We start from the raw sequence: 23,888 nt of genomic DNA, 5'->3' as shown, positions 1-23,888 counted from the left end.
TGTGTAGTAGCTGTTACTGTGCATTTCAAGACAAATATAGTGAAATCCAAAGAGTCAAAGTGTCAAAAAATAAAAGAGTAGGTTGTTTAAAAGGTCGTGTGAGCAAAACGAACACGATGGAGACCAGCGCAAGAGAGGGCGAGGGATCCTGACTTATCCCGCCCACTCCACAAATTAAATTACTTTTCCGGTAAAATTCAAACAAAAAAATCCTTGCGTCTCTCCTGGAGTTCACTCTTACAGGAGCTTCATTCTGATATTGTCATCGGTTAGTGCAACAGTACGTCCCCAGATGTCACGTCCAAAAAAAGCTTGCTGTATTGTCATAAACTCAATCCAACCGAGAGAAAAAAAAAAAAGATAAATTATTTTAATAAATCTGAATGGCTGCAGGCTGATTATGAATCCTATAATAGCGTGTCTTGGTGGACAGAGCGCTATGGTTTTGAAAGAGGTGAGAAGAACGCACCGTCGCTGGGTTCTGTTCTCATCTCTGGTCAAAATGGAAGCAGCAGACACAGTAAAATAGACCTTCCCTGTTCGATAGCGTGTTGGAGTGGCCAAGTCACCAAACGGAGGTTACACAACAGTTATCTGGCAGTGTCCGTAAATGGCTTGGTGAAATCTTTAGGGTCAATGACCTTGCGGAGTAGAAAAAGTGGTCACTGTGGTCAGCTTATGTGTGTTCTTTTGTACAGGTCAGAATCTATTTTGTAGTGGCGTTTTTGAATGTTTTAAACTCTCTTGTTTAAAGCAAGTTGCTCCCAATTTTGAGCGTCCGTCTGATGGAATTGGACGGAGGGGCCATAGTTTCTCTTCCTACTTTTTTCTGCTTTTTTCACCCAAATCACATCTCCAGACTAAACGGAACATTTCAAACCAGTGAACAGAAACACAGTCACGCAGGTCGCCAATAGGGAGCTGAGGTGCGGCGGTCAGTGCACAGGGTAGATTCACATTCAGAGAGTCACTTGAGCTGTGTGCTGGCTCTGTCCCACACACTTGAGCCCTCTCGTAATGTTTGGCATGTCATGATGATGTCATCACAATAAGGCAGGAGAGGAGGGTCCCTCAGGAGCCACCAGAGCTGAGCGTGGACACTCCAGGCTCATGAGGAGGCATCCGTGTGCACCTGTGGACCCCCCTCCACTCACCCCGTCCCCATTGGTCCCTTCACAACAGTCACACTTCAGGAAGACAGAGAGCCTGTTTTCTAAAAAAGGCAAAATGGCACTTCCCCCTATTTCCTCCCCACACTGAATCTCTGCTTTAAAAACAGCCTTTGTGTCATCCTGAACACATTCATTCAGCACACAAAAAAACAGAAAAAAATATCAAAGCAACAAGACAATACCTAAAAAAAAAATAATTTTCTTCTTAAAAAAATAAAAAATATTCAGGTCTCAGCTCTTCTTTTTTCATCTTATATAAAATACCAGCAAGCAAAAAAAAAAAGTTAGGAATACTGAGGTAACTTTACCCTGAGGTAGGTTTTCTTTTCATTTCTTCTCTAATCTGTTCTAATAACGGCGGAGCGTCCAGGCACAGACCCCGCCCCTCATTATCATACGCGGGCAGGGTCCGGAGGCTCCGCCCACAGGCCTTCGGCAGTTTGGGAGAGGGACCCAGGGAGCTGCTCCCTTCGTCCGATTTTACCTTCTCTGTGCTCAAGGCAAGGAGCTTTGGAAGACTTGGCCTTTGGTTCTCCGCCGTGGGCAGGACGGCGAGGAGCGCGGAGCTCCTCGAGCCGTCGCCGCGGAAAAGCAATGAGCAGAAACAACGAGACACACTTTGTCTGCCTGTCATTGCAGGACGTCGTGTAAAAGCTGTAGTGTCCCATCTCACTGCCTCCTACATTCACCAGAGGGGCCGGGCTAACTCACATATCATATATATATAATATATATAAAATATGCCGTTTAAGGTGCGGGCCGCTAGCCAGCTAGCATAGCTGGCTGTTTTCTACAAAGGTGTGAGCATGAGCTGAGCCGCTGCATTAGAACTGCAGGACCAGCCGCGACCTCGGCGTGCCTTACTGTCTCCTGCTGGGCCTGGAGCGCCCAGCCCCCGCCCGCTGTACACAACTACAGCTACATATGACCGCGCGGGGCTGGGCAGTGTCACACACAGCATTTTTTTACTTTTCATGAAGATTATATATTTACAACCTCATATTTTCATTATCTTCTAATCTCTCCGCGACTCGGAGAGGTTTTTAAAGAGCAGTGTTAGCATCTCAGCCCCTCTTCTGTACTGACTGTGGTTCAGGCTGAAGAGTGGGCGGGACAAAGACCTGCGCCCACCCTCCACCCCAAACCTCCACAGCAGCTCCCTGCTCCCTCTCCCGCCTCGGTTTCACTGCATTCTATCAATAATAGCTCTGAATAAACATTTCTATACATATATCTCTATTTAAAAAACAGCCTTACGTCTGAGGCTGGGTTCAGGTGGTGAAGTGGTGGCGGGGCCTGGAGCGGCGCCTGAGTCTGTGGACAGGTGTAAGGCTGCTTCCCTACACGTACAGTGGAGCTGCCCAGGACCAGAGCGACAGCCCCCTGACAGCCCTCCTCCGTCCTCCCTCCATCCTGAACCAGTCTCTTCTGGCCTGGCATCTGCTTTCTTTTTTTATTCATTTCACCTTTTTGATTTGAATCCTCTCCTCCCTCGCTTCTCTAGCTAATGGGCGTACTCCCTCACTCTGTAGAACTCTCCCTATCTATTGCTGGGTCCGTGTGTTGCTCTCTTGTATCCGTTCGTCTGTCCGTCTATTCGTCCGTGTGTCTTGTCTGTTTGTCCATCAGGCGTGCTTCACTTTCTGCGTGGCTGGTGGTCCTGAGCCAGTGCCTGCGTGGGGCCCCCCATCTCAGTGAAGCCCTGGGGCTGAGGGCCCGGGCTCATGTTGCCTTTCTGGGACTGCTTCACTTGGGTCAGGATCTCCCGGATCTTCCTCTGGGCCAACTGCACGACACAAACACAACGTCAGTCAGTATCTCACGCACAGACTGCCCCACATGTTACAAATGATCAAACAAAGACATGTTTTATTTCAAAAGTGCTGCAATAAGCAAGTGACAAAGACTGAAATGATTATTTTTTTATGTAACGTCGTCTTCAGATAGCCTGATTCAGTTTCACTTCGTGGAAACCGTGTGACCTCACAGCATTAGGATTCGTTCGCTCGACGGTAGACAGGTACTTTTTTTATTTAACCAATCGCTGCTGTTTGGTCGTGACGTATGTTATGCTTCAAATCCCGCAGGAAGAAGGACAATAACGTCTTTCCCCTTGATAAAAGTCACCAAACATTCTCTTTGTTCCGGCTTTAAATCCTCGTTCTTGGGAATCGTTGCCAACACAGAATGTCTGTCCTCGTCTACATCCATCTCGACGCTTTGTTTACTGTTGTGCTGTTCCATAAAAGGGACACAAACAGACACGACGAGTTTGACATCGTGGCTTTCCAGCTCTTCTCTGATTGGTCGGTGCGCGGTCTACAACTTCCAGGGTTCTTGCAAACCGTCTAGTGTATTCTGATTCCTGACATAGTCTCGCTGGATTGGATAATGCATCTTTTAAAAAATGTAAGTTCAATTGCAATCTTATTTATCTGATTTGTTTGTTATTATATTGTCAAGCTACAGTTCCTGCACATTTTGAGACCAGCAAAAGCACACGAGTGAGATTGTAATGATGGTGATTATCTGACGCTGGTACCTGGCTCGCAAAGAAGTGTCCGTTGATCTTGACGATGACCTGGTCGTTTTCGTCTGGAGTCTGTTCTCTGGGCACCACCACCTCAGCCGCAGTGAGATTCTGCAGCTCGTTCACCTGACGCACACAAACAGCTCCTTTACACAACAGCTCCACACCACAAAAACTCAACAACACTCAACAAGTAAAATGATCTGCCAGTGGAACAAGACTTTTTGTACTTAAAATACGAAAAAACATCCTGGTACACCAGGCTGCATCATTTGCCCCAATGTCAGAAATTCAACTTGTACCCAATTGTAAAATGTGACAGCACCAATTAAAAGAAAATCTGTGGAATATTTTCTCAATTTAATAAAATCTACAGGGTCCACCAAGTCTCTTAAGTTGCATCCTAATGGTGTCCATGAGGCTGTGGCTGAAAAATCAGTTTTTCTCAAATAACTTTAAAAATAATGTTTGTTTGTTTTTTTTAAATATATTTTTTAATTATTATTTATTTTATTTTTATATAATATTGCTTATTCAAGGTCCTTAAAGAAATTACCCTTTTGCAATACCTCAGAAACTAATGACAGAGCCATAAAACTGATACCAAATGATCCACAAAGTCCATATTTATATTCAACTTCCATTTATACTGTTGGGCTAAATTAATTATTTTTGATATTATTAAAGAAAACCAGATTTTTCAGCTCAGATTTAAGGTTTCTGCAGACACTATCTTCAGAGGCTTGGTGGACCCAGTAAACATCAAGAGAATTTCAAGAAATTTCTTATCGAACTTTACTTTGACAAGTGTAAAAAATTGATACTAGGTAGAGATTGATTTTCAAAAGAATTTCAAAAAGCTGGGCAAATGATACACCCTGTGGTACACTTAGGATAAGAAAAACAACAACTTTTTGCACTTAAAGAAAATCGAATGTTGCTTGAATTAAGAAAAACACTCTTATTCCACTGGTCGATCATTTCACTTTGAATCTACTCAAATAAAGTAAAATGTTCTTAATTTAAGACGTTTTAACTTAACTAGATATTGATTTTTGCAGTGCAGATCTGTACCAAACTGTTTCCTCTTCAGCTACAGTAGTTGTAGACTTACTGTTTTGCCTCCTTTTCCAATGACTCTGCCTGCAGCTGAGGCGGCCATCTTGATGTGAGTCTCCAGTTTGACTTCTTCTTTAGGCCCAAAGAAGTTTTCCTCTTTGAGTTTGCCGTAAATCCGCCCCTGAGCCTAAAACAGAGAAACAAACACACTCCACACGTGAAAACTCCACACACGCTGCCAAACCCGCGTCAGGAACTCAACCACAGCCTCTCGTTTCTGTGGGACAGAGATGTAAAGACTCGTACCTTGAACTGAGCCTCAGGGGGTCCAGTCACAATGACCTGTCGCACTTTAGAGTCGGAGGATTCGGCCGGAGCAATCTGTGAGACAAAAAACAACTTAGTACTTTCCACAGCTGATGCGTGAATAAGAAAGTCAGATGGACGTTCAGACCTTAATGGAGGCTCCAGCGAATCGGCTCAGCTGTTTGATGTGTTGTCCTTTCTTCCCGATGATGGCTCCTACGGCCTGGGCCGGGATGTACACGTGCACAGTCTCCTGCTCCGGAGCCTAGACCCACAAATGACCACGTTACATCTTTTTCGTCCAACTTAGATTTAGGCCCCATTTATTCGTCCACAGGTATTTTTAATAACAGAGACATTTCCCTTCATTTGTACACATCTTTTACACACTGTGAATTCACCTCTGAAAACAAATCTTTCTAAAAACTCCGGCTAGAGTGGAAATTCTGGAAAACTCCAGTTTGGCGTTTGCGTGTAAAGTGAGATAAATGGAGCTTTAGGAGCTGATGCGCCAAAAGAGCGACCGGTGTTTCCCTTTTGCTCTGATGATGATGATCAGTCGGTGGAGCATTCGCCCACTAATCTCAAAGTCGGCGGTTCAAATCCCGCTCTCAACATAAAAACATCACAGGTTGAGCGGTCAGATTCCATTGACCCACATGTTGGCTGGTGTGATTCCAGCTCCCACAGATGAATGCTGCCGTTGTGTCCTTGGGCGAGACACTTAACCCACCTTGCCCACAGTGTCTGCGTACACTGGTGTGTGGACGTGTGTGTGAATGGGTGAGTGGTTCCTTGTTGTAAAGTGCTTTGAGCCTTGAAGGTGGAAAAGTGCTATAGAAAAATGTGACCATTTACCATTTAACATGATGAAGAATCAGAGCAGCATTTGCATTTCTGCTGAAACACTTTTCATGAGTTTGTATTTGCACACAGCTGATGTTTCATATCCATGACCAGAGACGAATGAGGCTCAGAGGTCAGTGATTTTAACACTTCTTTAACAGATCTGTGGAGAGGCGAGCCGTTTTTCAAGCTATTTTTGAGTAAAACTTACAACTGTAATGAAATAAATGCTACAGGTTTGAATCTAATCCAGCTCCGCCCAGAGGCTCGGTGTAGTCATGACGGTGCTTAATAGCTTATTTTTCACGGGTTCACGTAAACAAAAACGATGCTGTGGGCATGATGTTAATTTTGGAAAAGGGAGGGAAATATTTGTTTCTCACCATACCCAGCCCTGTGTAAACATAGACTTATCTTTACATCCACCCCAAGATGAAATTGTGAATACAAAAGTGACAAGAATAAAAAAGTTCTCAATAACAGAATAAATCAAATGTTAAAATCCAGGTAGAAGGTAGAGTGTGTGTGAGTCGAAGTAAATGAGCCTCTTAAATGTGACGCCAACAGACTTACCCCAAATCCATAGAGAGCTCCTCCACAAGAGTTGCCCGGGGGAGGTGGAGGCAGGCCGCCGGAGGACGGGAACAGGCCCAGAGCGCCCAGGTTCAGTCCTGGGATCAGGTGGGTCTGTTGCTGTGAAGAAGATACAAAAGTTAAGTCTTGTGCTCAGAGCGTAAAGACTTCTACGACCTCTTGTATAAAGCTGTGATTTTATATTTTTATTACTTATCTTTCAATTTGATCTTGACTTGTACATTTACATTTATATAATTATGTCTTATTTCACATGTGTCTCTTGCTCTTTTTGGTACTTATTTAGAATTTATCATTACCATCTATATTTTCATTCTTTGTTATTATATTTATTGTGATGTTTGAGCTTCTTTGTCCAAATAATTTCCCTCGTTGATCAATAAAGTCTAAGGCTGCGTTCAGACTGCAGCCTGAAGTGACCCAAATCCGATTTTTTGGCTTCTATGTTTCTGTATCTGATCTTTTAATGACAGTCTGAACAACACAGATCCAAATTTTTCAAATGTGACCCAGGCCACTTGGATATGTGCTCCTGAAATCCGATACATATCTGATCTTTTGACATGCGACTTCAGTCTGAACGGCCAAAGTGCATCCATCCACCTACACGTCATTAACAAGTGACAAACGTCACTATTCTGCGCTGAAGCAGGCGGAAACCAGAACTGTAAATATCTCCAGGTGCTCAATGCTCGCGACCATATTTGGACAACTTCCGTAAACACAGAGACGCTCGCTGCGGTTGAGGCATGGGGTTGAGGTCGTCGTGTCTCCACTGCACATGCGGGACACTTTCGGGCCGTTTACCGTTCACACTGGAGTCACAGACAAGTCGCATTTAATTGGAAATGTGAACGACCTCGCAAAAACATCGGATTTCACAAAAAAATCGGAATTGAGCATTAAGCCCTGCAGTCTGAACGTAGCCTAAGAGTAAAGTGTCGTTCTGTGTGTGTTTGTGTGTTAGTCTCACGTTCATAGCAGCCACGTCGTTCTCGTACGCCTCCCGCAGTTTCTTGGAGATCTCCTCTTCAGCCTTACAGGAGGCCTCCACGGTGCCGAGCACCATGATGGTCCTCTCTGGGTTGTACATAGTCAGGTCTTGTAAACTGTAAATATTCAACAATAGAGATATTAATTTAATTTTAGTGCAAAAATAGTGGATTGCTCACAAGGTCCAGCAAACCCACTGTTTTTAAAATCATCAGACTTAAAACTTTATGATCTGGTAAACTTTTAAACAGCTCAAATTATGTTCAGGTCGTCTATCAGCTCTCTTCCAGCTATTTTAAACTATTTCCAGATTGAAATGCTCATCACAACTATAAACTTAGAGGTAAGAAGATATTTTATCAGCCAAAATTTAGAACAACTTCAAAGCCAATGTGTATCTCAGTGAGTGGAGTTCATCTTTGGAACGGATAATCAGAAGAACTAAAAGGTTAAGGTTCTTTATTTGTCATTCCAGCACGCAAGAGAACACATGACAGAACACATGCTCCCTGAGGCCCAGTGATCCAGAGAGAGATAAAAACAATAATAAATAAGCAATATTAAAAAGTCAATACATCAAAAACAACAACATTTAGCAGCTCCAGTGGACAAGTACAAGTAAAAACGTGGCAAGACAGAGAGGCAGCCCAAGCAGGAAGTCAGAAGACAGACTCAAGAAAGAAGCTGAACTTCAGCCGAGATGTTCTGGCTTTAATGCTCCTCAGTCTCCTCCCAGAGGCAGAGGGACAAACAGGTGGTGAGGTGGTGTGAGGGTCCCCCATGATCCTGGAGGCCCGTCTTCTACAACACTCCTCATACATGTCACTGATGGGTGTAAAGTCACATCCAGTGATCTTCTCTGCTGCTCTGACCACACACTGTAGATCTGTCCTGTCCTGGGCTGAGCAGTGGCCGTAACACACTGTGATGGACTGGGTCAACACACTTTCCACTCCACATCCATAAAAAGACATAAGCACAAGGAGGCCTAGTCCAGCAGCCTTGAGTCTCCTCAAAAAATACAGACGCTGGTGGACCTTCTTTACAGTGGTAGCTGTGTGTAAAAGTGTGTAGGAGCCTGGTACAGTTTAAAAAAAAACTATTTAAAAGAAAAACAATGAAAAAATACCTGGATAAGAGACACACACCCTTAGTACAGAGACGGTCAGAGAGTGTTGGGCCAGTGTGTGGATGAGTGTGTGAATGTTTGTTTTGTCTTATCTTGAATAATAAACTAGTTGAAGTGTACGAGGGGATTGGAAATGTAAAAGTTTTGCTTCATCCATCCTCTTTTTTCAAACCTGCATGGCTGTATCTGCATCTGTATTTATGTGAATTGTTTGTGCAGGTTTGAAATAAATAAGTATATCTGTTTGGAGCAGAGCAGCGACGTCCCACTGCTCAGATCTGTCCGTCCTGCGTGGAGCTGAACGTGGAGCCACACGCGAGCTCGATAGAAATGTTGTTGAATTGCTCTTTTCACGCTCGTGGTCGATGTCGTGTCACGAGGCGTTGCGCTTCACTTAATCAGTAGATTCCAAAGCTCTGTTCTTTCTTTTCAGCACTACGAAGAAAATCGTCTTGTTGATTTCTCATTATAAGAGGAATCTGTGGAACTCTAAAACCTCAGACACTGTGGAGCAGAGTTTACTAAAGTTCAACAGCACTAAACTAGAGACCAAGAGCAGCAGGAGCGAACTAGCACCAGAATCCTCAGCCCCCGTTTTCATCGTGTATTGTCGTGCGTGGAGTGTGGGTGATGGTGTTTACTGGTGTGTGGTACGTGCGTAAGCCTTACGAGGAGATGGTAATCTTGGTGTCCGTGTCTTGTTCCACTTTCTTCAGGTTGCGTCCCTCTTTGCCGATCAGGCGTCCCACAAAGTTGTTGTGAGCCAGGATCTTGAGAGGAACCTCGTCGGCCCTGTGGGAGGAGCAGAGGAGCGTCACACACAAACGTCGGGCTCCAGTCAAGGCCCAATAATAGTTCTACGTCACACTGCCACCATCGTTTTTGATTCATGGATCTCAGCGCCACAACACTGGGAGGTGAGGATTTAAAAATATCGTTCGTGTTTACAAAATGAAGCGGAAAAGGAGAGTATCAGAAATATACGTAGAGCGGATTTAGCAGGACCAATCACAGCCCGTATTGTCTGAGTCGCTTTCCCGCGCTGTCTGTGTCGGTTCAACGCCTAATTAGAAAACTTCTGAGGTGCACGTCGGTCGTCAAATACGCTTTGCAGAGGGGATTCATCACAATGAGAGTTGACGTCGACGCAGCCGATTTGATGTGTGACCATAAATTGGGCTTACGTCGGCGCTCTGCAGAGGGGGTTTAAGGCGACCGACGTAGACTCTGCATCGCGACGGAGACGATTTAATGCACGATCACAAACTGAGCTTCAGACTAAACCAGGGGTGGGCAAACTTTCTGACTCGTGGGCCACAAAGGGTTCTAAAATTTGACGGAAGGGCCGGACCGGGAGCAGATGGATGGAGTTTTTCGGTGATCCAGCTCATAAGAGAAAAAAATAACATGGGATATGCAGAAAACATATCCCATGTTATTGAAATATCCCATTACTGAAAATCATTCCAAAGCATTACAATAAAATATCTGTCGTACAAGTCCCACGGTATTTACTGTTTACTGAAATGACTTTTAAAACACTGAAAATTATCATACGTATTAGCATTATTCAAGATCGGAGGGCCGGATTAAAAAGATTGAAGGGCCGCATATGGACCCCGGGCCGTAGTTTGCCCACCCCTGGACTAGACAGAGTACAGAGAGAAACCATTGACCAGACATGTCAAACTCAGGCCCGGGGACCAAATTTGGTCCGCAAGATCACATCAAATAAGTATTAGAGCTGCTCGCCGGCTACAGATAGACTATAGACGTTATTTATTAAAAATTTTGTCAAAATTTTATATTCTGTTTGTTCTGGATTCAATATTTAAGCAAAACTATGATTAAACATTTATTTTAATAAGAAAAGTTTTAACATTACAGATCTCGAAAGAAGAGAAAACATGCAGATGTTGTTGAAATTTGTCAATAAATATTTAGTTTGGCCCACGACTTAGTCTCAGTTTTTTATTTTGGCCTCTGTGAATTAGAGTTTGACTCTCCTGCTGTAGACTGTGGAAGAAAGTGGCCTAAGCAAATGTGACTCAAATGAAGCTTGCGATGCTCATGGTGGCAGGGCCGAATTATGAACAGGATTTTTTTGATGGACAAAATAACGAAAAAAAACAAAACCCACCAGGATCATGTAGAGCGGATTAATACGAACATTTTAAGACCAAAATGACGAGGCTGTGAGCTTCAGACTAAACAGAGTACAGAGAGAAACCATTGACCAGACATGTCAAACTCAGGCCCAGGGACCAAATTTGTCCCGCAAGATCACATCAAATAAGTATTAGAGCTGCTCGCCGGCTACAGATAGACTATAGAGACATTATTTATTAAAAATTTTGTCAAAATTTTACATTCTGCTTGTTCTGGATTCAATATTTAAGCAAAACTATGATTAAACATTTATTTTAATAAGAAAAGTTTTAACATTACATATCTCGAAAGAAGAGAAAACATGCAGATGTTGTTGAAATTTTTCAATAAATATTTAGTTTGGCCCATGACTTAGTCTCAGTTTTTATTTTGGCCTCTGTGAATTAGAGTTTGACTCTCCTGCTGTAGACTGTGGAAGAAAGCAGGTCTAAGCAAATGTGACTCAAATCAATCTCGCGATGTTAACGGTGACGGGCGAATTATGAACAGGATTTTTTTGATGGACAAAATAACGAAAAAACAAAACAAAAAAACACCAGGATCATGTAGAGTGGATTAATACGAACATTTTAAGACCAAAATGACGAGGCTCACAGCAGCAGTTACAGACAGAGGAGCCACAAGATCCCAGTGTAAGTCAATGGGAGTCAGAAAAAAACGGAAAGAGCCACAGGTGAACTTCCTTTATACAACGTCTGTGGGAGTAACGTACGTCTTGGTGTCCTTGGCCTCCTGGTGCATGATTTCCAGGATCATGCGGCAGGCGGCGGAGCATCCCTCTGGGGTGGAGTGGATGCTGATGGGCTTCTCGGCGGCGCCGGCGTTCTCTTTACGATGGACGTCGATTCTGAAAGCACAGAGGACAAAAAGTCATTAAATGGTTGCCACTTTCTAAAAAAAAAAAATTCAAGCATGTTTGTCTGTATTGTAAGACAATATACTGGCCTTTTTACTATTTTTGTTTGAAAAATTGGTCAAAAATAGGAACAACTGGAGCAGTTCTTGTATAAAAATGGGACAAATCACTGGTTTTGTATAAATCCACTGGGACAGGGGACACAGGGCTCATCTAATAATAAAAAATAAATAAATTGAATGTTTTTTATGTAAATATCTAAACAGTTGTTTCTTGTCGTGGAGTGGGCTGAACTCACTGGGTGAACTCACTTTGGGACCTCCCGTTCATTGAGTGAGTATCTGGGCACCTGGGCTGGCAACCATTTTGTGTACTGTGGTCCAAAGCAAGAAAAATATCTGATGAAGGCTTTTTTTGCCAAAACGTTATTTTGAAAATAAAAAAGCTTTTGGACATCGGCCATCCGAGTGTGCTATGCATTTTTTCTCACTCTTGTCAATATGTCAAATCGTAATAAAAATATGTGAGTAAAGATGTTGTGAGGAACCTCGTCGGGCCTGTGGGAGGAGCAGAGGAGCGTCACACACAAATGTCGGTCTCCAGTCAAGGCCCAATTATAGTTCTGCGTCGCTTTGTCGCGTCGTTTTTGATTTATGGATTTCACCGGCAAAACAGTAGCAGGTGAGGATTTAAAAATAGCGTTCTTGTTTACAAAATAAAGCAGGAAAGCGGAGTACTGGAAATTTACGTAGAACGGATTTAGTAGGACCAATCACAGCCCTTATTGTCTGAATTAGGGATGGGCATGATTAATCGATAATTGATCATTAAGAATTTCATCGATTACGTTAATTTTAATCGACAAACCGAATGTAGGTTGCTGTGCGTAGCGTAGAGTGACCAAACAGGTCTGTACATGTCTCTGCACTCAGAAGGAGCGAGCAAACACAAACGCGTATTTAACGATGATTTGTACAAGAAATTCCACGCTTTCCGTTGCGTTCGGGACAAGTGTGAGTCCATGTGCACAGTGTATAAAGCAGCACATATGTTTCGTGTGTCCAGTGGGAAAAAGTTTTACCAGGTGAGAGTCGCTCAATGTCGATGTCGAGTCCCCACCTCCCTCCCCCCGTACGCTGTCCTGGTTTTGACAAACGCAAATATGTTCACACTAACCTGTATTCACCTGAGTCATGTCTTTTAATCCAACAGAAGTTGAACCACATCAGTGACACAAGAGCTGGAGTTTTATCTTCTCTTAGTTTATGCAAATTAGCGCAATGTGGTTTTAAGTTTCGTTTCTGTGAGAGTTGAACAAAACTGAATTAAACACATTATAATGTCAAACGGATTGATGTGGCCCTAGAGTCGTTATGTTTATATGTCGTAAAGTTGAATTTATTTATGCAGATTAGTAGTGCAGATAGTAATAATAATGATGATCATTTTAATATAAAAACGTTAATGATTAATCGATAATCGATCATTAATTCTTCCGACGATCGATTAAGAAAATTTCATCGAATGCCCGTCCCTAGTCTGAGTCGCTTTCTCTGCTGTCTGTCGGTTCAACGCATAGTTAGAAAAATGTCTGAGGTGCACGTGAGTCGTCGAATACGACAGAGGGGATTCACCACAACACAGAGAGTTAATAAAAATATCTGTAAAAAAGAATTCAGCACAGGTCCCTTTTCCACAGTCGCGGTCTTAAGATAAAAAGGATGAACATGGATGAGCTCGTGTTGTGCGTCACTCACTTGCTCTGCGTCTGCTTGGTGATATTGCGGATGGTGGCCCCCTCTTTGCCGATGATGGCCCCCACGTACTGGGTGGGCACCAGCAGCCTCAGGGGGAAGTCAGGGTGGGGCTTGCCGGGAGCGCCGTGGGTGGGTGAGCCACTGCGCGGTCCTCCCCGGGGCCCGTACCCGGCTCTGCGGCCGTTATCGGGGCCCCTCTGCCCGTCCAGGTCACATGTTTCATCAGGGATGTAAGACACGTGCAGGGCGTTGTTCTCAAACTGGTATCCGTTCAGCTTCTGGATGGCTCTGGCGGATCAGAATACAACACAATCACACATCGAGTTTTGGTCGCTGTTTAAAAGAACTGAGAAACTGTGTCAGAGTTCAGGCTGAAGTCGACTAAAGAAATTCTTGTTTGATTAAAGATGTGCTGCTGATTGATTAGTCGAATAAAAGGGGGCGTGGCAAAAGCTCTCAAAACTATTACACATTTCTATTTTTTGGACTTAAACTGCACTCACAAGATCACACCTGCAGGGGGAGCTCATGCAAAAACAAGTATTTATGCAGAAAAAATACAACAAAACAATTCATATAAAAACAAATTCAACTTGTGAGTTTAATCTGACTTTTTACATAGAATTACCAAAAAAAATAAAAAAAACTCTTTCCAACTGTTGTTACATATACATTTATATAACAGGACTGTCCAAACTAAGGCCCGGGGACCGAATCTGGCCCTCACACCAATTTTTCCTGGCCCATAGGCTTTGTGCCCAATTAATCATCAGCATTTTACAGCAAAATTAACTAAATCTACCACTATAACCGTAATAACATTGCACTGCATTGTAATAAAATTAAAATTAACATTTCAAGCCTTACTAAATAGGCACATCTTATCATTTAATCAGTGATTCTTAACCTCTGGGCCCGGGCTCAAAGTCGGGCCAGAACCACCTCCTTCATGTGAGACAGGGCCCCAGGTTCCTCTGCTCAGAGGAACCTGAGCCCCCAAGACTGAAAAGGTTAAGAACCCCTGATCTAAATGAAAGGATCAGTCCACTGATGCACATTTTGGGTGATTAAGACTTTATCAATCATTTAATTCACAGGTGTCAAACATATGGCCCGGGGGCCAGATCCGGCCCTCCAAGACCTTTAATCTGGCCCTCAGCTGATTTTCTACTAAAATATTGTAATTATATTTTCTATTAAAATATTGTTAATTTTCTGTGGTGTTTATCACAGCAGCGTCTCCAGCGTCTCTGTACGTGGCCCCTCCCACCAGAGCAGCACAAATGAAGACTTGTCTCTTTCCAAACGCTCTTAAAGGACGATCGTTTTGACTGTTGACCGTGACACCCTCATCAGAAAAATGTCCAACATGAGAAAAGTGGAGCCGAGTGCAGGATTTTACAACAAAAATTGATTTATTCCTATTTGCATACAAGTTCATGTTAAAACATTGTTAATTTAACATTGTTAATGTTAAAACATAAACACATGTTAAAAGAAAGAGTTCATCAATTAAAAAAACATTGTGTAATAGATTTGTGTTTCTCTGCACAAATATTTGAACTTATTGTTATTTTTGGGGTTTATATGACATGAGTTTTCTGATCCGGCCCCTTTGGGATCAAAGTGGGTTGGATACGGCCCCCAGAACAAAATGAGTTTGACACTCCTGATTTAATTAAACAACTATAAGCCTCTAGCCTTAGTCGGCGTCCTCTAAATATTCTTTTTATCATTATAACATTTACTCAGGCCGTTCACATGACACCAGAGACGTTTCTTCAACTCAGTCACTAGTTTGTGTATGTGTCGTAACGGCCACTAGATGGCGCACAGTGATCGTATAATTTGGGTTTCGTAGCCCTCAGATGGAACACTCCCATTCCTCACATATCAGACAAAAGTAGATAAAGCACAGAGGCTCTTACTGTCGGGCGTGGTCCCGCGAGGCGTAGGTGACATTGACCACCGCGGTCTCACTGTCTGTGTTCACTGTGGACACAACACAAACGTCACACATCAGGTTCAGCCGGGATTCAAAACAGTCACACAGGTTTCTCCAGAGCTCACTCACGCCTCATTTACACAGACTCAAAACAATATCTCCAGTCACAAAAGCTTTTTAATCACTCTAATTTGTTAGTTTTATTTTGCAATTTTACTCACTGCTCCTAAAACAAATCAATCCAGTTGTTTTAAAAAAGTTCAGTGAGTTTAATCCATACGGTAACATTTTATAATAACTACACCTTATTTAGCCTTAATAAAGCATGAACAAAGGCTTAATTAATAATGAACAAAGACTTAATAAATAATGATTCATGCTTAGTAACTACTTAATTACTACCTTAATTCGCCCTTGCACTTAATTTGCCTGTGCTGTAAATAGGTACTCATAATTATTTCATACTTAATTACTCATGAACTAACCATTTGAGCATTTATTAATCATTAGTAAACTATGAGATAATGATTTACTAATAATGTAATGCAATGATCATTCAGGCAGCTGTTATCTGTTAAGTCTTTTTGAAAGCTTTTCTAAAGTGAAGACTAATTATCCTTTATTAAGCATTTACTAAGCGTGAATCATTATTAATTAAGTCTTTGTTCATTATTAATTAAGTCTTTGTTCATGCTTTATTAAGGCTAAATAATGTGTAGTTATTATAAAGTGTTACCTTTCATACTTACTGAGGTTTTCTTTACATGAGAAAAACAAAACAGTGACGTCAAATTAAACTTTGTGTGAAGTAAATTATGTGGATATTTGTTAGGTTCGGTTCGGTCGCTTTATTCGTAACCGTCGGTGAATTTGCTTTGCAGATTTGAGAGGCAAGTTCCACATTTCACATTTCATTCATCCACAAAACACGTATAAAAACACAATCACAAAATAAAGTGTTCAAAAGCTCCGGTGCAGAATGATTTGTAACATAAACAGTTAAATTCATCCATCAGGCTCGGCTAAAATCACAATAAATATTAAATATGTTAAAAACACACAATCTTAGATAAATAGATTAGCAGCCGTAACGAAGCTCCTTTTAAAACGATTTGTTTTAGATCTTGGGACCAGAGGGAAGCAGCTGAAACTCTTGAGTTCAGTGGATGTTGCACGTCTTTTAAAATCCTCTGGGACGTCGTCTGTAAGTGTCTCGAGTCCAGAGAGTCCAGCGGCTCTGAGGACGAACAATCACCTCACTCGCCCGTTTAACCGACCGATTCAGGGAGTTCTTGTTTTTTTTTTTTTTAGCAGAAACGCTCCCAAACCGCGAGACCGATGAAAACGTTAAAACTGATTCCGTAAATGTAAATCCATAAACTGTTGTCGTACCTTGTTCACAATTCTCTACCGTTCCACACTGAGCCAAAAGACCATCCAGGACCTAAAACACAAAGAACAAAACGGTCAGAACGCAAAAACATTTCACTGTGTCAAACCTGGAACATCACAAATCACAAGAGAAAAGAAGAAGAGGTTTATATTTCAGTGTTTCCTATGATACACAATTGCTGCAGTTTGCTTTTGGTGATTTTATTATTATTATTATTATTTTTAAGCCATTATCTATTATCTGTTTTATTGCGTGTTACCATTTTCTTGCTGTTTTTGAATGGCGCGTTGCAACACTGGAATTTCCCCACTGTGGGACTAATAAAGGCATATCTTATCTGATTTCTTTGGCATTGTACGTTTAGAAAAGATCATTTTTCATAATCCTCATGTGGATTAAACAAATTCAAGGCCATTATCAGAGTTTACAAACACAAATGTTGATACGACGGTGTCAAACTCAAATTCACATCGGGCCAAAATTAAAAAGTGGGACCGAGTCGTGGGCCAAACTAAATATTTATTGAGAAATTTCAACAAGATCTGCACGTTTTCTTCTTCTTTCGAGATATGTAATGTTTAAAAAAAAATGTTTTTCTTATTAAAATAAATGTTTAATAATGGTTTGACATGTCTGGTCTAAAGGATATTACACAGTTTTACAATTTTAGCAGATTTGTTTTAACATAAAGAGCACTTTTTTTTTGCCACTGGAACAATTTTGAACAAGTGATTTCTGTTAAATAGTGTCTTTATTTGGAAAGTGTATGAAGCAATGTAGCACAGATCATGTTTTATATTCTCAAACTGTATTTTAACTGAAACATTTACTTAATATCATGATAAATATAGAAATTGTAAAAGCTTTGAAGCATGTTTGTTTATAAAATATACACAGTAGTGGCTGGATTATTATTATTATTGGTGGGTTTTTCAATTCAGTTTGTCCCCTTAGGCTGAAACGCGTCGGGACTTTGTAAGTTTGTCCGTAAATTAATAAAGGCGTTTTATTTTAACCAGTGAGTGCCTTGGGTTTTTTTTTTTTTGCATCTTTGTACTGACTTCCCTTCCCAAAGAGCAACACTGAGTTGGATCTACTGCGTATTATCCTCTGGACGTCCGGGAAGCGCTTCTTCTGAAACATTTTTTATAGCTGGATTATTAGTTTTTGACATGAATAAATTGTTGTAGTTTTTAATTCACTTTTTTATAGTGAGGAGACTGAAATACCGTCTGCTGAAATGAACTTTCACGTCTGTGTCTGGGCCCGTTAAGTCGGTCGTGCTGCAAAAATCTTCGGCGACAGAAGTTAAAGTTTTAGTTTGCAGGAGACGTGATAAAATAATAACTGCAGATGTGCCAGTTTTGAAGTCGGGGAGCACCCGGAGAGCAGCGCAGACACGTCGCCCCCGTGTGGACTGTGGAGGATTACCACAGACTTGGCACCGGACCAAATGGCACCAAGCCCCGCACCAGGCCCCGTCTGTCTGCTCTCTGCCCGGTGGAGGGCCGCGCCGTGCCACCACGCCCTCCGACCGCGCGCACACAAAAACACACACAGATACTACGCACAAACACACACACACACACAGCACACAGAAGCATTACAAACTGCTCTTTACGGACACAGGACACTCAGAAAATACTACGCTAGGATTTTTTTTTTTTACTGTTTGGATAAATCATAATGAACTCAAACATTGTCGATCGGAAATGTGAACGTAAAAGTCTCGGTTGAGGTTCAGAAATCACACAAAAAGTGAAGACTACAAACAAAAGTCCTGGATTATAACCTTAAACTTGTGATAATAATTCTCATTTTTACTGTTTGGATAAATCATAATGAACTCAAACACTGTCGATCAGAAATGTGAACGTAAAAGTCTCGGTTGAGGTTCAGAAATCACACAAAAAGTGAAGACTGTAAAATTACAAAACACAATTATTATCACCTTATACTTGTGATAATTCTGTTTAGTTTTTATTTTAGTAGTAGTTTTATTTTTAAGATGCTCCATATTCAAATTGTAAACAGCTTTAAAACAACATTTGAGATTATGTCCATGATTCTTCGCACTTTTTACTTTGCACGTGGAGTCCAAAGAATTTAAAAAGCAGATGCACAGTTGTAGTTAACAACACAACATGTGAGAAATCTAGAAACAAAGTTTAGTCACACTTTGTTTTCCCTGACAGGTGCAATTTTAGCGATTATAGTGGTTTAGATTTGAAGTCCATTGCTGTAAATACAACAATTATAACTTATAAAATGGGGATAAGTGATGAATGAGTGAACAAATCTAGTTTTAATACGGAGACAGGACACTCATAAAATACTACGCTAGGATTTTTAAAATTTTTTTTTTACTGTTTGGATAAATCATAATGAAATCAAACATTGTCGATCGGAAATGTGAACGTAAAAGTCTCGGTTGAGGTTCAGAAATCACACAGAAACTGAAGACTGTAAAATTACAAACACAAATCCTGGATTATCACTTTATACTTCCGGATTAAACTTTTGATTCCTCACAAGGCTTCAGTTCTTTTTTGTTTGATTTATTTTTGTAAATTTTATTGTAAGTTTTGTTTTTAAGACTCTACGCTCCATATTCAAATTGAACATGATTCTTTGCACCTTTTACTTTGCACGTGGAGTCGAAACTATTTAAAAAGCAGATGCACAGTTGTAGCAAACAACACAACATGTAAGAAATCTAGAAACAAAGCTTAGTCACATTTTGTTTTCCCTGATAGGTGCAGTTTTAGTGATTATACTGTAAATACAACAACTTATAAAACGGCTATAAGTGATGAACGAGTGAACGAATCTAGTTTTAATACGGAGACAGGACACTCATAAAATACTATGTTAGGATTTTTTTGTTTTTGTTTGGATAAATCATAATGAAATCAAACACTGTCGATCAGAAATGTGAACGTAAAAGTCTCGGTTGAGGTTCAGAAATCGCACAAAAAGTGAAGACTGTAAAATTACAAAACACAATTATTATCACCTTATACTTGTGATTATAATTCTGATCACCCAGGAGGTTTCAGTTCTATTTTTGTAACTTTTATTCTAAGTTTTATTAGTTTTATTATTTTATTTTAGTAGTTTACCATCAGCGGGTGTGGAGAGAAAAGAATAATGAATCTATAAATGCTCTGTAAAAGCGTCTTTGTGACATATGTCTGTGAAAAGCGCTGTATAAATAAAGACTTACTATTATTTTTAAGACAATGTGCTCCGTATTCAAATTGTACATGACTTTAAAACAACATTTGAGAATTGACAGTTGTAGTACAACATCTAGATAGTCGCACTTTGCGTGCATACTGTTAAATAACTTATAAAACGGCTATAAGTGATGAACGAGTGAACGAATCTAGTTTTAATACGGACACAGGACACTCATAAAATACTGTTAGGATTTTTTTTTTTTTTTACTGTTTGGATAAATCATAACGAAATCAAACATTGTCGATCAGAAATGTGAACGTAAAAGTCTCGGCTGTTTATTATCACCTTATATTTGTGATTATAATTCTGATCACCCAGGAGGTTTCAGATCAATTTTTTTAACTTTTATTGTAAGTTTTATTTTTAAAGACTCTATGCTCCATAATCAAATTGTACATGACTTTAAACCAGGCGTGTCCAAACTACGGCCCGTGGGCCAAATGCGGCCCTCAGGCAAATGTTTTTTGGCCCTCAAGCTTCCAGGTGAATTGGCCCATCAATTAAAAATCAGCTTTTTACTGCAAGTTTTTTTTGAAAATCTACCTAATATTTAACATTAAGTGTGTGATTTTAAAGATCTTAGCCTGAATAAAGACTGATGGTTCATTCTAACTTTTTTATTCACTGTACTTGAGCACCAGATCTACAGCCCTCGATCGGCCCTCTGCTTCTTCTGTGTTTAGATCTGTGGCCCTTGATGAAAAAAGTTTGGACACCCCTGCTTTAAAACAACATTTGAGATTATGTGGATGATTCTTCGCACTTTTATCTTTGCACGTGGAGTCGAAAGAATAAAAAAAGCAGATGCACATTTGGAGCAAACAACACAACATGTAAGAAATCTGTAAAAACAAAGCTTAGTCGCACTTTCTTTTCCCTGACAGGTGCAGTTTTAGTGATTATACTGGTTTAGATTTCAAGTCCATTGCTGTAAATACAACAATTATAACTTATAAAATAGCTGCAAGTTTTGAATGAGTGAACAATTTCTTCACTGGACTATTTTAAAAGACAATTAAGACAATCATTGATTTGTGATGCTGTTTAATATTTGGACTATTGATAGTCACTTGTCTGTTCATGATGTTGTGATAAAATCATGTTTATAGGGGAGGTGATATTTTAAAACCAATAAGACCAATAAGATCTTCTCATTCTCTCCTGCAGTTATTTCTGCTTTTTATCTCTTCAAAATGTTGTTTTTAATATATGTGCAAATAAAACCTATCCATCCATCCATCAAACAAATCTAGTTTTAATCTATAAAAATATGATTCTAAATATCTTTACTAAGCTTCTAAAGCAGGAGTGTCAAACTCATTTTGGTCCGGGGGCCGTATCCAACCGGATCAGAAAACTCATGTCATATAAACCCCAAAAATAACAATAAGTTCAAATATTTGTGCAGAGAAACGCAAATCTATTACAGAAATCTTTTTTAATTGATGAACTCTTTCTCTCTAACAAAATATTATAATATTATAGACAACCTGAAACTTTAAGAAAAATACAATTTCAACACAAAGTTTTAACATTAACTTGTCTGTAAACAGGAATAAGTCAGTTTTTCTTGTAAAATCCTGCACTCGGCTCCACTTTTCTCATGTTGGACATTTTTCTGATGAGGGTGTCACGGTCACGGTCAACAGTCAAAAACGATCGTCCTTTAAGAGCGTTTGGAAAGAGACAAGTCTTCATTTGTGCTGCTCTGGTGGGAGGGGCCACGTACAGAGACGCTGGAGACGCTGCTGTGATAAACACCACAGAAAATTAACACTATTTTAATAGAAAATATAATTACAATATTTCAGCTGAGGGCCAGATTAAAGGTGTTGGAGGGCCGGATCTGGCCCCCGGGCCGTATGTTTGACACCCGTGTTCTAAAGGTTTCTTAAACTTTTATGAGACATGTTAAAACTTAAAAAATATATATAACCATAATGATATCTGTATTAATCAGACCTAGAATATTCTTTTTTTCATTTATATTGAACAACAGAAACTAAATGAATATGTTGTTGTTTTACTCTGAAGGAAACAGGAATAAATAAAAGGAACAATAACAGGCCTCATAATGTCACAAATCACACTGCCAATATTATCTATTTATACAATTATGAATTAAGAATTCACTTCCAAAAAAATCATTACAAAACTATAAAAAACATTTGTAACGCTTGGAATTTACTAGAAAACTTTTAGAGCGATCCAAATCTAATTCTACCGTCTTTTGATCGACTGTTTTTATTGTTAAAACGCAAACTAAAATAAAGTTGTGTGTTGGTTTTTGAAGGCTCAGCTCGAGGTCCAGTCCGGCTGAGCTGAACGAGGGACTCGGTAGAAGAACGATTAGATCCAGATGGTTTTTAACAAGCTGGAGGACGAGGTGTGGCCCGGGCCCTTTCACAGACAAAAAAAAACTACATTTTATAAACCAGGGACTTTTTCAGGACTAAAACCAGGACTAAACCAGGACTCCAGGACTAAAGCCAGGACTAAACCAGGACTAAACCAGGACTGGGCCAGGAAACTCTAAACCACTAAACCAGGACCAAAACCAGCCAGGACTCAGGACTAAACCAGGACTGGCAGGACTAAACCAGGGACTCAAACCAGGCCTCAGGTTCGTTGTACTACTGTACCAAGTTTGCATTTCACTTTTTTTTTTTCAGTAACAAGAGCGGGTTCCAATGTAACAAAGTAAAATACCTGGGTCAAAATGTACTCGAGTAAAAGCAAAACCACCCATTTCAAAAACGACTTAAAAAATTACAAATTACTGATAAAAACTGCTCAGTTACAGTAACGTGAGTAAATGTAATTCGTTACTTTCCACCACTGCCTGGACATAATAATGTGACATGCAGGTTAAATTTTAGATTTTCTAACCAAGTGCCAAGTGTAATTACTAATAACTCCTAGTTCCTAACTCCTGGTGAAACAAACAAATATTATCTTTATACTTGAAGTCAGTTTGATTAGAGGGTTTCTGTTTGCAGCATAGTTTTTTTATGTATGTATGTATTATTTTGGGCAAGTAACAAACGTACATTCTCCCAGTGACCCACGTGTTAAGTACTTGAGCTTGTTGTATGAAAACAATATTCCAACGGAGGATTTCTATTTGTTTAAAGTGGTGATCTTGGCTAGAAACAAAGTACGAACAAGGAACTGGCTGAAGGACTCGAACAGATGCAAAGTTTTCATTTTACATTGTTCTAAGTAGGACACAAAGGTGGAAGAAAGTCCTGAAAATTGTAAAAAAGTAAAAGTATCTCTGCTTTGCTTAATTCCTACTCAAGTAAAAGTAACAGTCTAAAAATCTACTCAAGTAAAAGAAAAAAAGTACTTCATTTATAATGTAATTTGACTAAAAGTGACTTACTTTCAATTATTTGATGTTAAAAAAGTCATAAATCTAGTTGTTTTAATCAATTTTTAGGTGATACAGACGAACTTTGAACATTTTAAAGACAACTGAGCCAAACCAGGACTAAACCAGGAAACCGAACCAGGGCCAAACCAGGACTAAACCAGGACTAAACAAAGACCGAACCAGGACTAAACCAGGACTAAACCAGGACCAAACCAGGTCTAAAACAGGACCAAACCAGGCTAAAAAAAGAACCAAACCAGGGCCAAACCAAGTCTAAAAAAGGACTAAACCAAACAAACAAAGACCGAACCAGGACTAAACCAGGACCAAACCAGGACCAAAACCAGGACCAAACCAGGCCTAAAAAAAGAACCAAACCAGGGCCAAACCAAGTCTAAAAAAGGACTAAACCAGGACTAAACCAGGACCAAACAAAGACCGAACCAGGCTAAACCAGGACCAAACCAGGACTAAACCAGGACTAAAAAAAGAACCAAACCAGGGCCAAACCAAGTCTAAA

At 40.4% G+C, this 23,888-nt stretch overlaps 1 protein-coding gene across 1 annotated transcript in view; it reads right to left on the bottom strand.

Annotated features, from left to right (window-relative positions):
- Positions 1-2,671: 2,671 nt before the first annotated feature.
- LOC110174224 (insulin-like growth factor 2 mRNA-binding protein 1) overlaps positions 2,672-23,888 on the bottom strand; it is a 68,209-nt gene continuing 46,992 nt past the window's right edge. Inside the window, exons 4-15 of the mRNA XM_020940288.2 lie at positions 16,749-16,800; positions 15,340-15,403; positions 13,412-13,699; positions 11,511-11,645; positions 9,299-9,421; positions 7,481-7,616; positions 6,487-6,606; positions 5,216-5,332; positions 5,068-5,142; positions 4,817-4,948; positions 3,715-3,828; positions 2,672-2,958 (exon numbers count right to left, since the gene is read on the bottom strand). Of these exons, the coding sequence (XP_020795947.1) occupies positions 2,809-2,958; positions 3,715-3,828; positions 4,817-4,948; positions 5,068-5,142; positions 5,216-5,332; positions 6,487-6,606; positions 7,481-7,616; positions 9,299-9,421; positions 11,511-11,645; positions 13,412-13,699; positions 15,340-15,403; positions 16,749-16,800 (1,506 nt within the window). The 3' untranslated portion in view covers positions 2,672-2,808. The remainder of the gene's footprint in view (positions 2,959-3,714; positions 3,829-4,816; positions 4,949-5,067; positions 5,143-5,215; positions 5,333-6,486; positions 6,607-7,480; positions 7,617-9,298; positions 9,422-11,510; positions 11,646-13,411; positions 13,700-15,339; positions 15,404-16,748; positions 16,801-23,888) is intronic.

Source organism: Boleophthalmus pectinirostris, unplaced genomic scaffold, assembly GCF_026225935.1.
Source record: "Boleophthalmus pectinirostris isolate CB_2022bp ecotype Guang Dong unplaced genomic scaffold, ASM2622593v1 HiC_scaffold_17, whole genome shotgun sequence".
NCBI classification, from domain to species: domain Eukaryota; kingdom Metazoa; phylum Chordata; class Actinopteri; order Gobiiformes; family Gobiidae; genus Boleophthalmus; species Boleophthalmus pectinirostris.
The sequence above is the reverse complement of the archived record's forward strand: the minus strand, read 5'-3'. Positions and strand labels throughout refer to the sequence as shown.